General features: G+C 36.0%; 1 protein-coding gene across 2 annotated transcripts in view; it reads right to left on the reverse strand.

Annotated features, from left to right (window-relative positions):
- DLG5 (discs large MAGUK scaffold protein 5) overlaps window positions 4,313-16,899 on the reverse strand; it is a 95,372-nt gene continuing 82,785 nt past the window's right edge. Inside the window, exons 23-34 of one of the 2 annotated variants that reach the window (XR_002439377.1) lie at window positions 15,961-16,094; window positions 15,434-15,598; window positions 14,323-14,506; window positions 13,257-13,405; window positions 12,800-12,970; window positions 11,634-11,830; window positions 11,076-11,219; window positions 10,753-10,880; window positions 10,249-10,358; window positions 8,399-8,508; window positions 7,560-7,861; window positions 4,313-6,145 (exon numbers count right to left, since the gene is read on the reverse strand). Coding sequence is in view for 1 of the 2 variants with exons in the window: in XM_021398878.1 (XP_021254553.1) it covers window positions 6,042-6,145; window positions 8,399-8,508; window positions 10,249-10,358; window positions 10,753-10,880; window positions 11,076-11,219; window positions 11,634-11,830; window positions 12,800-12,970; window positions 13,257-13,405; window positions 14,323-14,506; window positions 15,434-15,598; window positions 15,961-16,094 (1,596 nt within the window). In the remaining variant the exon portion in view is untranslated. The remainder of the gene's footprint in view (window positions 6,146-7,559; window positions 7,862-8,398; window positions 8,509-10,248; window positions 10,359-10,752; window positions 10,881-11,075; window positions 11,220-11,633; window positions 11,831-12,799; window positions 12,971-13,256; window positions 13,406-14,322; window positions 14,507-15,433; window positions 15,599-15,960; window positions 16,095-16,899) is intronic. The other variant, XM_021398878.1, reaches the window with a different exon arrangement.

The raw sequence follows: 16,899 nt of genomic DNA on the forward strand, positions 1-16,899 counted from the left end.
GCCCTGGAAGGCACAGAACTGCTGTCGTGTCCTTTAAATTATCCAAGCACACTGAAGCCAGGACTCAAAACATCTTGCTAGAGTTAGCTCACGCAAAAACTGAAGCATTAGGAAGTATCACATGGAGGAGTACAGCCGTGGATTGAAGCCAGTGCAGTCCATGCTTCCGAATTCAAGTGCCTCCTGGAGTCCAAATTCTGTGGCTCTGAGGGAAACTCTGCTATGTAAGGCGGGGGCAGAGGGGAGAAGACATGCAATGGATCTTACAACTTCATTTGAGTTATTCTGTAGCTGTAAAGTACTCATTCTGGCCCAAACTACATAGTAGAACCCTGAAAAATGTATTCTAAATAATTGAAAAGCGAATCAGTCACAGCAGGTCTCAAAAGATCAAACCATAATTGCAGCTGTTAAAGACACATTTTTTTACTGCAGCATAAGACAGAGAACAAAAGCTGCGGTATTCACTTCACATTTGTAGCCAGAAGCTGTGCAGGATCACACAGTTCAGCCAACCTGAGATACAAGCAATACACATTTGTAACTATGGGACCAACCTTAAGGGTTGCTGATGACTTGCAGTGTGTATCACCATTCTGGAATTCTGCACCATGTATTAGAGTTTTTCAGAAACTATACTACTTATTTTTGCATCACAAGCCTACCCGTTACTAAAACAACATAAGCAATTGCTAGCACTTTCAAAACACATCTTCACAGTGGAAAACAACTTTTTCTCTCACATGTGAGCCTGTAACTTACCTCGGCATCACCAATTCCACTGGAATCATCCTCTCAAACCTTTGGAAGTAACTGTCATCACAGAACTACAATATTCAAAATCATATTTAGAGCCCTTGCCCTTCTTAGAATGAAACAAGAGATTTCCAGTCTATCATCGCTTGTACTACCTAAACATCAGGCAAACTTCAAACTGAAACACTGAGGTTTGTCACAGGTTCACTATAAATACTGCCTTAACTGGGTTAACCACTGAAATGATTTGAAGAAAGTAATTTTACCACTTGTAGACAAATTTGGTTTATTAAGTTATGATGATTTTGATCAGTGTTAGTTCTGATGAGAGAAGATGAATCTGCAGCAAGATTAGAAGCAAAAGTTGTGGGAAAAGTGTTACTTTCTCTGCAGAGTAAAGTCACCATTTCAAGAAAGCTGACTGTCCCCAGCCTTCAGAGAAGGAGCATGGGGAAGATTACATAAGAAATGTCACTCACATTTGCACTGAAAAGACTTCAAAAGAAAAAAGACATTGCAAATAAGAGTCAAGTATTATCAGAGATATTTTAAAGTGTTCAGCACTGAACAACTTGGTTTCAATCTTATAGAATTCATACTTTTTGTTAAAAAATGCAGTACATACCTGGATTAAGTTCAGAGTTCATTGTACTTGTTTTCAGAACTTTTAAGAGATCTTTTGGAAGACGGGAAGGACTCACAATATTACAAAAGGCCAGTGCTGACATTTAGGAAGTGGGTTTTTTTGTTTTTGTTTTGGTGTTGTTTTTTATTTGCTTACCGGTGGTAGTATTCTAGTCCTTAGAGATTCCCTCTACACAGTGAATGACTGAAGGAAACAGTCATAAATCAAGACACAGTATCTCTGAGAATGTTCACCGCAACTGATGTTATTTCAAGATGCCAGACACAGAAAATAACTTACTCAACACACACAGAACTTAATGTTCTGGCAATAAAACACAGCAATGACAGATAATTCATCATAACGTGAAATGACCAGGCTACAAAGTATAAAGAAATTGGTGATTTGATTTTTAAAACAATGTGTAGATCTCTGTCTCTTTCCCTTCTACATTTTTTGGGGGAAATCTTTCATTTTAAAAAAGTTGTTTACATTAAAAAAAATCATCTGGAATTTCACACTTTACACATAGGAAAAAACCCACAAAACTTATTGCTCCTTTAAGAGGTGTGTGTTGTTAAGCAAAATTAATCACAAACTCATAACTGGATGAGATCCACTAAAATCAAAGAACCTTAAAAGTACCTTTCTTGCTGTTCTTAAACTAACTTACCATATGAAATGAATATAAAATATAAAAAAAATTCAAAACATTTTCAGTACTGAAAGAGCTACAAAATAACTTCCAGAATTTAAAATAGTTTGGTTTTTTTTATTTGCAATATGCTTTTTATGCATATTGTATCTAAAAAAAAAAACCCCAAAATCTAGACAGCATTTAAATTTCACCTTGCTAGGCTAACCTATAATTATTTATTAAGTAACTAACAAACAACCATTCTTAGGAAAGCTTGTAGGGAACTGTTGGTTAAAACAGTGCAGAACAATCCCAGTTTAAGCTAGTATGTTTACACCTATGTGACAGAATCCTCCATTCAGCCGGTTTTGGATTCAGGCTGTGCTAGTAAAAGCGCCTCTTTGAATACTTAAAGGAAAAGAATGTAACTTGAAGAGTTAAACATTTGCTATCAAATGTCCATCAGAAATGTACTTTTTTAGAGAAAAACACAGACATTTTCTAAGCAAATGACAGAGACCTAAGGCCGACAGACAAAAAATAAACCAAAACACCTCTTTTTAAAAGCAACCAAATGATTAAAAAAAACCCCAAACCTTATGCTGACACGTAACAAAATTTTCAGGAAGAGACCAAGCACCATTTATGTACTGCTGAGTTCCTGCTGTGGGCCTGGGACCTTCACAAGACATTCCACAACATGGAAGTCTGCCTTGCTGGACATTTCTATTTTTCACAGCAATCTCTTCAGTTTCCAAAGCAGTGCACATTTTTTCCAGTGTCAGAGTGTTTTAAAATAAACCGTCTATTGTGAAATGGAAGTGAAATCTTAGAGATAATATGCAGCTTCAAACATAACTCTGGAAAAGATCAGAAGATCAGAAGACCACAAATACATCCATCTGAGATGCATCTAGGAAAGCTGATCAAGACCGTTTAGCACAATGACTGGCATCTGCTGAAAAGGATCATGAAACAAATTTATCAGACACTGAAAAAGAACCCATGTCTGATGTAGAAGGGTTGGCAGCTGCTGGACTGTAAGTCTGTGTCTAGCAAACCCTTGCCCTACAATTCAGGTCATTGCAAACACAATGCAAAGGCTTGTAAGCACATAGATAAATACTTGTTGATATATTAACAACAGATCATACAGGTGAGATGCAGTATCTTCAGCCATCTTATGTCACAGTTTAGCTGTGGGAAATTAAGTAAAAAAGTTACAAGCAGAAGGGGGACATGTTGCAGATTTTCTCCTCTAACTACATTACCTTTAAAGCATTGTCAAAACAGTCACAGAGCTATATTCTTATTTAAACACCTGGATAAAGTTATTACTTTGAAAACAACAATCAAATCTAGGTCCACCATGTAGTATTATAAAATCAAATAGTGTGTCATGGAACTCAATTGGAGATAAAGGAATCTGACTCATGTTTAACCAAGCCTTCAACTCTACTTCCTTGTGATCAGTAGGCATGCATGGCATAGCTTTTACTGACAGATCTGCCAAAACCTGCCTATCCTCATTTAATTTGTCCTCTATTTGAAGGTGGTGCCATGGTTGTTTTGCTGGTGTTTTTTTGTTGTTCTTTTTTTTGGGAGGGAGTGTTGTTACTTTTTCGTTTGTTTCCTGAAGAAATGCAGATAAGGTGCATGTCTCGTCCTACAACCGAAGGCTATTTGTAGGTATTTGGGTTGCTGACCATCTTCCAGTTTTGCCTGCTCAAGTTGACCATTTAGCATTTGAGAATAAACCAACTGATGAAGCAGAAAAATTAATATACAGCAATAACTTTCCTAAACTTTAAGATAATTCAATTAACAGAACAGGTTGATCTATCTGAAGCATAAAAACTGACATACGAAATTCTACATACCTTTGAACTATTAATAAACATTTTGACCTTCCAGATTTTACATGAACTTTAGGTAGGAATTCTTAGGGATACAGTCTTGAAAATAACAGTGATAGATTTATTCTCCCATTAAATCCTGCATTTGCAGGAAACAAATAGGAAACAAAATTTCTGTATGAAATCTTTACATACCACTTGGCCACAGAAAGTTAAAAATACGATAACTTAAAATCTCCTTTCTTGCCTCCAGCATTTTTTTTTTTTTAAGTCTTTGGCATTTACGTACACAAGGCTGGGCAAAAACACAAAACCAAAATTTGTTTCTCTCAAGATGGACACTTGAACTCATATACAACTTTAGGCAAAAAATAAAGTGTATTTTGAGATTCAACTAAACAGTCAGGAAGAATGTTTACAAGCATCTTTTACACAGAATTCAAGTTATAGAAATTGACCTTTATTTAGTAATCAGTTTCTTTAACTTTTTTTTGATACAAAGTGACATTTTTATTTTAGTACAGAAAAATCATGTCAGAACAGTACCTGTCTGTTTCAGTTGTACCACTGAAGTCTACTCTGACCTCAAACTTTAAAAAACAAAGAAACAAAAATGAAGTAAATGAAAAATAACTGCTGTCCCTCACCATGACAAATACATGCATACCACCTTCTTTTTTTAATTTATATATATACAGTATTATAACAGTATGGTATAACAGTAAATAAAATAATACTGTATATATATTGTACTTATTACAGTTCAAAAATACTCTCTCTATATAGTATGTAACTATATATAGTACTTTGAACTATAAAACAGCATCTGTAAAATGGAATTTAAATTTAGGACCAAATCCTTCTTTGAAGACCTGTGCAAGAAGAATCCCTTTTTTACTTAAACAAGCTGCAAACAAACAAAACTGTAGGTTGTAGTGTAAAACTAGAAACCTCTACATAATGAAATGTTAGGAACAACAACTGAAAAGCAGTTCTACTCAAATTATATTTTAAAAACAATTAAAATACAGTACCCAAAAAGCATGGCACAAGAGACAGAAGAGACAGGTACAAAACCTGTGTTAGGAACACAGAGTCAGAAGTGCAAAAAACCAAAAAGGGAACTGATACAATGGAGTTTGGTACAATAAGTAAGTAAGTATTGCAACCAAAACTAGATGATCACTTACTTTTTACAGTGAAAACATTAACAATTCAGTACCTTTCTAAAGGCTTTTAATCGAAGCCCTAAGCCTGTGGCTGCTCTTAAATAAAAAACAATCTATGTGAATGCTACACACTGAAATACAAAGCTTCAGAATTACCCTGCAAAATTGCACCAACGTAAGCTTTCCATATTTACAGTATCTGAAAGTGACAGAACACAGCATGCTAGGCCTAGCTCATGACTCTTGCCCACCAGTATTTTATCCAGGCCCAACAACCAAAAATTGGTATTTCTCAACACACGTTAAGCTTGGATTGTTCAGTTATATTATGACGTTTAAACAGCAGATTCATGCATTAGACAAGAAACAGTATCTTTGACAGACAAGTGTTGACATAATACAAACAGTGGTCTGCCCTGTAGAGGAGTGTACTTCCTTCGGAACTTACTCCCAAGACGTACCGATAAAATCCCGCATTATCTGGCTGTCGAGTCAATGTGCTCAGAAATGGTAACAACTGTAGGTAAGAGTCACATGCATAAACCATTCACTCATATTCAGAATTTCACTCTGTTTTGGAGAGTTACCTCATTACGTGAAAGGACACAGAGTTATAAAACAAAACAAAACAGAAAAAAAAACAACAAAAAAAGACATTCAAGTAAACAGCAACAACCAAATACTTTGAAAAGGTTTTTGTAAACTTGTCATTCTACAGGGTTTTGCAGCATTGCTAAATTCATTATTTATGGACAAGTACACACAGGTTGTACCCCACGTGCCAACCTGTCACATGTACACGTACAGTGGAAGAGACAAGTGATCTATCCTTCCCGAATGCCTCGTTGGTTCTTCTGGTGCTCAGTGTTATCGTTCCCGTTCATGAAACAGAAATCACATACTTACATCTTTATAAAGACAGAAACGGACAGAGTCCATTGAATAGAAAGTTAGTTGGTTATTTACGCCTGCAAAGCAGTTTCACAGCAAAAATAAATCTACAGTGGGCCAGCTGGGATCCACAGGACTTTGTTTTGTTCTTGATCAACAGTTGTCATAATCTGAGTGCAAATGCTTGAAAGGGCTCCTCCCTGGACAATGCCTAGAGAAAAAGATTTCCCCCACCCAAAAAAAAAAATTAGGCTGAAAGAAAGTTATGACTAAGTACAAAGAGCAGTCTTGGGCATTTTTACAGTGTTTATCAACAGATCAGAATTAATTTACTCAATTCAATATTTTCCAGATGCATGAGTATTAAAACAGGGAGAAGAATAAACAGAGCAAGGAGGTCAAATGTCAATACACAGTCTCTTCTGCTAGCTGTTAAAACAGCCCAGGGAAGCAGGAGAATTAATGGCTATAATCAGGTAAGACAACTGTTTTGTTAGTCTTCCACGTACTATTTTCAGAGGCATCAGGTAGCAGTTTAAGTCTAAAAATGGTCAGAACATACTATGTAATAACCCTTCTCTGTTCAGCATGTGGTGCTACAAGTTTTGAATTTATGTGGTCATATACGTAGAGACTATAGCTGTAGCAACTAGACACTATTTGCAAATATTAGAAACACATTATGAGGCAGCTTACAGAAAGCAGAGCTAAATAAAACAGCTGTGATTGCTACCTCAACTCTTACTGACAATTATGTTCAAAGAACACAAGACCAACAGCAAGCAACTCCCTGAAGACTGACTCAAGAAGTAAACAAAGGACACCTTGCATTCTACCCTTGCTAAAGATACCAGTTATAAGAAGTAAAATGCCAATACTGACACAGGAGGGGAAAATGTGGAACCCTTAAGACTTAAAAAGTGAGGAACTTCATGACTTGAGAAATACATCAGTAAAACATCTGGCCTAACACTAATGCTGGAAGCATACAGACGTCTACAAAGCTTGAGGTGTCATTTCCAGTTTTGAGAAGACAGAATTTAATCTTATGTTAAGAAAAAATAATTGACTCTGCAGTATACACTGCAGGTATTGATGTCATATGATTTTGGATACAGAATGCAGCAAAACAGCCTATGAAAGGTGATGAATGGCATTTAGGAACAACTTAGATTACAAACTGTGCTTATAATTTGGTACAGAAAACAAAGCCAACTCAAATAATTCATTAGTAAAAAAAAAAAGCCAGCACTTAAAGTAATCACAGAGTTTAGGTTGGAGAGTATCTCACATAGCTTCGTGAGGAAGCTACTATACCCAATATGCTTAACTACAGCCTTATCTTATGCACCAAGTTATGATCTCAACAAGCCTACACATCAGTGCAGTTTGAACAGCAATCCTATCTGACTACCAGCATCTGGAAGAGCCAATGACAGCTGGAGCCCGCTATATTTGGCACTAACAGAGGGAGGCCCTTCCCACAGGCCATGTGAGAAGGCACATGAAGCACCTTGTTTAAGTGAGTCCACTTTCACAAGCAGGGTAAAATTAAAACACAACAAATAGCTTAACAATTAGCAGAAGATGATGTGTGATATCATTTAGATTAATATTTGTCTTACCATTATATATCAGGCAACTGACTGTTGAGTATGTGCAACTTCTCTCAGGATACACCATGATAGCTCTGTATTAAATGCATCCTCCCACCTTCCACTCCCCTGCACTTGGCAGGTATATTTCAAAATACTTCTGTAAGAATCCCATTATTTTGAGGGTGTGAGGTTGGGTTCTGTTTGGTTTGGGGGCTGTTGTTTTGTTTATTTTTTTCTTCTTTTTAAGTTGTGTTGCCACTCACATTAAAGATGGATAGGATTTCACCCTTACTCTTTTGAATGCATGTAGAACCACAGGGAAACATGCTCTGAAATAAGCACAGGCAATCTTTGAACACAGCAGCATTTCCCTGGTAAACAAAGTATTAGCTTCAATCCAAGATTCGAGTTATACATATTAAAGTGTTAAAAAGGCCTCTTAAGTTGAATTATTTCAAATCACAATGCACTTTTTGTTCATTAGTTTGTTTTTCTTTTAACACAACTACAGAGCAAATTATTCCTCATATGCAGTAAAACTAACAGCAGTGTCATCTGCCACTATCAAATTATCTTCACTGTACTTCTGGTAGCCTTGGCTTGTAATAAAATATTCTCACAATCTCCTTCAAATGCAAAATTCATAATTTCCTAAACTCAAAACATGTAAAAGCAAAGGATAGCACTTATCTTGAGATTTTTTTCTTCCTGTAAAATGAAACACCAGAGCATGAGGTTGCCAAATGTGGAAGTAGAATGAAAAAAAAAGCAACCAATCTTTTGAATCAAACAAGGTATTTCAAATTACAGCGTAAAGTGAATAAATTGCTGCTGCGTTCCTAGTGAAATGTTGATTAGATACTAACCTGTAAAGTATTTGCTGTACTCTTGTTCTATTTTTTGAGCTGTCTCAAACTGTTCTTTGGAATGTTTTTGTGTAACTTTGTCCCTCAGGAAGATTGGGTCTTTTTGCTCTCTGAAAAAGAAAAAAAAAAAAGAGAATAAAGAGAAAGATTTTTTTTTAAGTTCACTTGAAATACATAATTGCCTTTAGTTTGGTGAACATAAGAAACTAATTAATTTGCAACCATAATGCTGTGCACAGACTGCCATCTACTGTGGTTCAGCAGTATCAACATAGGCATGAGAATCATTTCTGTTCTATGAATTTTTATTTGCTATAAGAGCAAGAGTCTTCCTTACATCTCAGAAACTGGGTACAAGCTGAAGGAGAAAGAATGCTAGTGTACCCTACACAGAGTTAGACCACAGTGCCGCTCATTTAAAGGACCTAAAATACCAAGCACTGTGCAAATCAAAAATAAGAGAATACTCTTCTAGTTTATATCTATTTCTCTGTCACCTTATATAAGACACATTGATGAGGTCACTGTTATATAAACTGTTATGAATAAAATAAGAAAAAAAAATATGGAGAATTGGTAAAAATCTTCATTTAGACCAAAGCTTGTAGCACTCTCCTCTGAATCAGGCTTCAGTTTCCCAGTAGGGGATTCTGTTTAAAAGAGGGCAAAGTTTATAATCAACTAGTAAGCTCATATAGATACGTATTGGATGCAATATAGCCATAGTTTCTTACAGAAGTGAGAAATGAAGCACAATTTTATAAATTAAAATAATCACAACTCAGGTAGCATCAGTGCTGTGAGGGATTCTGAAATTATGCAATCTGGAGGTGGGGAGGAAAAAAAAACATACACAGCTTAAGAAAAAAAACATATTGCTGTCCAGAACAGTCCAGTTCATCTTACTCGATAGCTGTTAGAAAGCTTTCCTTCCTGTCACTGAAAAGAAAAAAAATAGCTTCAATGCTCACTATTCAGTTTTCAAACAGGCTCAAGATACCAGGACATGACACTTCCATTTATCATTCAGTGTATGATCCTATAATAATAACAAAATACACCACATAACTTTAGGTCTTGCTTATATTTGAAACTGGTGATACTTATCTCCTTTATTGAACAGTCCTCATATTTACCTAAAGATCAAGAATATTAGTCTTCAACTTTCAAAATGAAGACAGCCAAAGTAAAGCAAAACTGTTTCTTAATACTTATGTAGGGAGATTACATCACTTTTCCCACCTCTGTCAAAAGGAACAAACGCTTCCTAAAATATCAGGGGAAAGACTGGGGTTTCTAACTCCCATATCCTGTTCCTGCCTATACTTGAGAAAGAAATTCCCAATTACTTAAAGAGCGCTGCCTGACAAGACCACAGTACACTCACTCTATGACAAAGGGTGACTTCCATTGCTGTTTCTACTGGAGAATGAAGGTGGTAAAGTCAAGGTTAAGGATCAATTGTCCAAAATGTAGGAGAGGAAACTGTCAGTGCATCCTCACACTTGTCCCCAATGAGAAAAGGAAACTCTTCATTTAATACGCAATATTATCATGACTCACACTCATATCTATCTTACAGTTTACTGCAGCAGTGTGACTGAGGACCTGAATACCTCCCTGAGTACACACAGTTTGGTACATGTTGCTTGATTTCTTTGAATGATTCACTTAATTGTCATGCAATCAAAATAAAGTCAAGACCATGTGCTTCACAGGTGGCTTTTGTGAGGATTAATTTCTGCATTTGATATACATTTAAGATTAACAGTATGAAAGAAATTAACAAAGACACAAACGAATTTTAAGTTAAAATAAACATCACTGAATTACATCCCTAACAAACTTACTTGATTTGTTTGGCATTTTTGTAGCGAATAAAAATTACAATAGGGTAGATATGAACACTGTGGAGCCGTTCAATGGCATGAGGAGCGATGTCAAGCAGACAATGACAATCCTAAGATTAAATGTAAATGAAAAACACTCATTCAGTTAAAGAGTCCAAGCATATATATGACTGCATTAAATTGAACTGTTTAAAAAAAAAAAAAAAAAAAAACAACTAAGCTGTCATTTTATAGGGAGGCGAAACCTATGGATTCTAAAAAAAATTATTTCACTTTACATAACAATACTGCAAAAGAACATGAACATTCCCAGTCTCTACAAAGATGGGCTTATATGAAACTATCTTTAAGCAGTTATACATAACGACTTAATTTTATTTTCTTCAGCGGCCTGGGGAACAATTCACCGGACAATGCCAAGACAAAATTTCCACTTTCCCTGCTCTTTAGTATGACTATATAATGCACATTTTACCAAGAACTACAGCATTAATAGTGACTCACCTTTTCTGTTATCTCCTTTATTGAAGCAACAGTTGTCACATCAAAATGTCCACTCCTCCGTTTATAATCTATGAATAGGCAATCCTTCACACCTCTCTCAATGGCTTGTTGGGAAGCTTTCATAACCTCTGTTACATGGCATCAGAAGAGAGTCACTGCTCATTTTTTAGGCACAGGCTAAGACTAACAGACAGGCTAACAAGACTAACAGAGCAGTCTGTAAACCAAGATTCTTGCTGTTTTCTACCTTTGTGCTACCATTTAATTCACATACAGATGTTACCATCTAAGGCAGAAGATATTAGTTATATTCCCATACTTACCAAGAGGACATCTGCAAAATTTTCCTGGAGATTCTTTGACCAACATGTCTTTCACAGCATCAAGTAATGGTCCTAGAATAAGCACAGGTCTAGGAGAGGTACAGTCCACTTTCTGTACACGCTGATATGCCAGACTTGCAGAATCTACACACACAAAAGAATTATAAAAGTAGACATTATTCTCCCGGCATTCTTCAGACAATGTGGTAACTGTAATCGTGAAAACAACTTAATATCTGCTTTTCAGCAGAGAAGGGTCTTGAGAAATACAAAAATGCTCACTAACAATTATTGCAATTTTCCCAACCTGACAGCTTAAAAAAGACATTTTTTTAAAATAATTGAACCTCACATTTCCTTCTTTCACAACACATTTTTTTTTAATTAGACATAATCTAGCTTACTATTTAATACAGATATTTTTTTTTGCTACTATAAGAAGTGTACATTTGTCATTTATATGAATACCATCCAGAAAGGTAGACTATTTTTTAAATGTATTGCAGCAGTCATTTGAAAACAAAAAGATATCCTCTTGAATATAACAAAGGTACTTGCCATCCAAGAATGGAATTGAGTCTGTACTGATTGTATCAAGAGCCAGCAAATCCTTGCCATCTTTGGAACCACTTCGTTTGTGTTTATGCTTTCTCCTGAAGAATGACCTTCGTGCTGCTGCTGACAATGTCTTGGAAGAGCTGTTTTCATCTTTAGTCTCAGACATGCTGTGTCTCCTATAGAATTCCTGATCCATCCTATAGCAGAACAGAGTAAGTGGTTGGTATTTAGACATATCTTTTATTATTATTATTATTATTGACAATCAATACCACTGCTGCATCTGGAACACCCTGGAAATAACAGTCTCGAGCCTTAGTGTGAGCAGGAAATGGATCAGAAACATACGTTAACAATAATCAAATAATAAGCATCGGAAAATTCATCCTATCATCATTTCTTCATGATTCTTTTATTATAAATAGAGCACAGCAGATGACTGACTATTCTGACAATCAGGGCAAATTTTTTCCAGGCACAAAGAGCAGCATGCACCTACCAGCCCCACATACAACTGAAGAACCCATTCTTTCTGTGATGCCACATGTTATAGTAATCCTTACAAATGATCTGTTATCAATCCAAAAGAACATGCAGTTTTATTTACATATGCACAAATACTCTGGCCACATAACATATGTAAAATGTTGGTTTTACTATGCATCTTCTAGTACTAAGTTTATCAACGACATGTGTGTTCATATGTGTATAGAGAACTTTCACACATTCCACATCATGCCATTGTTCCCATGATCAGGATGAATTATGAGTTAAAACATGGAAAAAAGATTATTAGAAGAAAATATAAAGGAAAGCAGGGAGATGAACAAACAAAATATATAACTGAGTAATAATTCATGTGATTTTGGTAACAAATTGAAAATGTTAATTCCTGCATTCCCCTGAACTGTTCTACCAACATTACGCAATTGCGGTTGATGCAGTCTTATATTAACACCTCTGTTCACAGAAAAATAAAAACACTGGTACTTAGTGGCATTAAAACTGAGTTGGGAGAGAAATGTATTTAAATACATCACCCATAAAATGGCATCTGAGAATTAATATCTCCTAGAACTGAGAGAAGCAAACAAGTCTTACATCACATATCATGAGCCAGACACTTTTAAAGACCAAAGTAAGTAACATGTATGGTTATCACTCACATATATTTACTGGGAATCTGTCCTCTTTCCAGCTTCTGAGCATTCTCATCTAGCTGCCAAGCCATCCAACAACCGAAGTTTCCTTGTGGTAAAGTATCATCAACATACAAAATGTCATCCTTCTTAAAGCTTAAGTCCTGTTCCACCTCTGCCAGACGGTCATAAAGTGCTCTGGAAGGGAAGACATAAATACACTCTTCAGCTGATCCCCATCAACTCAAACACAGAACAGGTTTACTTTGAAAAAAATGGAATGGATTAGAGCACAGAAGTTTACAATGAAACATGCAGACTTAATATGTTACAGATTGTGTACTCGCTGTCAAGATACTAGCTGGGATATATTAGTAACTTTTAATTTCTAAAATGTGGTGAAATGGATGCACAATCTCTCTCGTGATAGCCAGCACATTATCCTAACTGCTTTACTTTGTCATTACCAGTCATGCTAAAATACCTGATAAAGAATCCATCTCCAGGAAGCTCTTTTATCCTATTAAATTCTTCAATTCTGTATTGAGTCTTTATTTTGATATTTTCTCCAGGTTTCAACATTTCGAGGTAAGCTTCCTCAGCTGTTTTAGTTCGCATATCAATGGATCCATACTACAAAAACACAAAACCTCTAAGCGTGATACAAATCTTAACCGACAACAGAATTAGGTGAGCTTCAAAAACATGCAAAGTGAGTCTGTTTTTCATAATGGAAGACTCTACATACAAGTGAATCTTGCCACTTAACTATAGCAGTTCGTACCTTAAAATGTCTAGCAGGGGTTGCTGTAGAAAACAAAATACAAACTGAATGCAGCAGGCATACACCATGAGAGACAGCTTACACTTCTTTTAAATAGTATTGAAAGTTAAGCTGAGAACTGTAGAATTCAAGCGGGAATTAATTTAATATTTTTAGGGGAAACAGGTTGCCTGAGGGAAGTCAGAAACACAATTTCAAAGCAAGATCTACATCTGAATACTAGAGGCACAACAGGAGAATCTCAGCACTCAGAGAGTATTAATGTTCAGCTGTATCTGAAAAGCTCATAAAAAAATACACAGCATCTTAACAGTCCTGCAAGTAGAGAAATATTCTCGTGTCAAATAAAGATAGTAGAATCAAAGACATTTCACAATTTCCCCCCAAAGACTCATTAGAATTTCACTGTGTTAAGTTCAATATTGTTCTGTTTCACAGTACGTTCCAAATTCCCAACTTTGTTGCTCATATAGCAATTGCATTCAAGGTTTTCCATTTAGATGAGAACAGTTATTTCTAATTCCAAGTAGAATACATTAGTCCTTCGAACTCATGCAACCTATGCTCTCAGTGGTAGTCCTCTAGGTCTGCATCATCAGATCTTCATATGTTTCAGCCAAAATAAAGGTTACGTATCATTCTCACAGTTCTCGTGTCAGACTCACAAAACATCTCCCATTGCAAGACAGCAAGATTCTTTGTACAACTCCCTCTGTGTACCATCCTAGACATTTTGTCTGCATGCATTAAAGTTTTGTTAACTTACCTCAAGTATCATGTCACCCAAAACTAGGCCATCAGGTCCTTTTGCTGGACTATCATCATCTACATCTGATACAAATATTCCATACAGATTTCCACCACATATTTGGATCCCAAGATCCACTTGGGATTTTTTAACAACAACAGTTCTTGGTTCAGGGGTCCTTTTGTTTGTGTCCACAGGGCCCCTTTTGATATGAAGAAATAATATATACTTCAATTTAAAAGCTTGCATGAAATCTGTACAATCAACTAGCCACCTGAACAATATATGAGGGCTGTTCTGAAAGTAATGCCTCCTACTTTATTATGTTGGTCCACGACAGAGGCAGACGTTGGTGGTCTGGCAGCAGAGGTTGAACCTTCTCACAATATTCTGTTACATTCTGTTTCTGTGAAACAGATGCCAGCAAAGGGGCACTCTGACAAAATGGCACCTGACATGGAAATGCGAATGAAGCAAAGGTGTGGAATTGAATTCCTCCATGCAGAAAAAAAGTTCCACCTACTGACATTCTTTGATGCTTGGTGAACGTTTATGGAGATGAAACAGAGGATGTGAGCACAGTGAGGTGGTGGGTGGTGTGTTTCAGCAGTGGTGACAGTGACGTGAAAGACAAGTCACGTTCCAGGCAGCCATGCAGATTTTTATGAGTATGGCATGCAGACTCTTGCTCATCACTAGCAAAAATGCAGAGCTAATGTTGGTGACTGTGTAGAAAAACACTGTTTTGTAGCAGACAATTTGCTCTATTGAATGATTTTATTGTGCTCTTTGTATTTGTTGTAGCTTCCATGGAAATAAATAGCAAGCATTACTTTCAAAGCAACCTATGCATACTTATTTAATTATTATTTAAAATAGGTTACCTACAGATATGTGAGACAAACTTCATGTTACTTACAGATCCTCTTAACCAGTCTCATCTTACAATTCCTCTACTCCTTGCTGATTCAATCTTTCAAATCCAGACTGAAATCATGCACTTCTACCTTGGGCCCAGTTACTTTGTCTGCTAACTTATTTCAACCAGGCCACAACATGTACAAAACTACTTTTTACATCTATTCTGACAATATTTATTTTCCTCATTAAGGCAAAAATTGTTCACTACCTTAAGGAATTTCGGGGACTTGTGGTTGGTGTGGTTTGTTTTGATGGGGGTGTCATTGTTCCTTCATCCTGTTCACTCACAGTATCGATTATGGAATGATTGTCAGGAGTTGCAGCTCCACTGCCTTGAGGGGTGGAATGATTACTGACAGGTTCTAGGCGAGAACTAATAGGAAAAAAAGAATGAAAGGCTAGTGGCTAGTGTTTTACCAACATCAAATATTTTCAATGCAAACACAAAGTTTTTAATATGTCAAATAACCTACATTCTCCATAAGCCTAAGAGAAAAACAAAGCTCAAACGTGAGATGTGATCATGTATCAAAATGAGGTAGATAATTTCACTAAATCATGCACTTTGTCTATCTAATTTTGGGAAACTTCCCAAACTTCTCAACTATTAAAAAAAAAAAAGGTTTGAAGTACCAGAATCTCCTAATCCTGAGAAGTCATTTTAAATTTTGGTTTAATTAATTATACTGAAATAAGAAAGAAAAATGTGTTATTTTGAAGTCTACCCATCCTTACCTTGATCGTGAATGATTGCCAAGCTGATACATGTGTGGGTTATACTGAGCCAAAATAGTAATGGTGTCACACTGTTGTCCAATGATTAATCGAGCCTGCTGCTCTGTAGCATTTCTCAAATTTATTCCATTAAACTACAGAACAAACAAACAAAAAGATGTCAAGTTTTCAAATGGAAACTAGCAAAATCATTCTTTCAGTCTCCTAATCAGTTCAATATTTAAATTCTGACTTATTTCAATGGGAGTAAATAAGAGGATGGAAGCGCTGCAATGATTCTCAGCGTTTGAACTCCTTGGAAGGAATCACTAATTTCATTATTAGGTATCCCAAGCATGAGTTAAAGATCCTTTTACTACTGAAAGACATAAATATTCTGTGCTGTTACGATTTGCTATGACTGATTACATGCAAGTTGGTTCAGATTGTTGATCGGAAAAAACTCTGGACTTAAAAATAAGTTTATATCCATAATCCATTCATGTCCATTTTCAGTCATCCACACACTGTGCTTCAACAAACACATGCATAAACACATACACAAAGCAACTCTGAACTTATAAAATCATCCTCCATATATCTATTTAGTGCTTCATGCCAGAATGTTAATGCAGCTAACCTAACTCCTGAGTATTTTTTAAACCAGCTATCCCAGGTATGGATATAGCCAAATAATATCAGCACAAAACTCAGTACAATCTGCATGAGTACTTACTCACCTTATCATGAAGAGCATTACTTTGGGACTATGTTGTTTTAAGTACCTAAACTAGCTAGTTTAAAATCTACGTGTATCTCCGTAAGATGCAAAGCAGACCTACCATCAAGACATTTTATAATAATGCCTGACAAACAGCCACTAACAATCACGCTTACTGGACTATCACAATACAGAATGACTGCTATTTCTCACAACACACAAGCTTTCACAAGATATTC

The sequence above is a fragment of the Numida meleagris genome, chromosome 5 (genome assembly GCF_002078875.1).
Source record: "Numida meleagris isolate 19003 breed g44 Domestic line chromosome 5, NumMel1.0, whole genome shotgun sequence".
Taxonomy (NCBI): Eukaryota; Metazoa; Chordata; class Aves; order Galliformes; family Numididae; genus Numida; species Numida meleagris.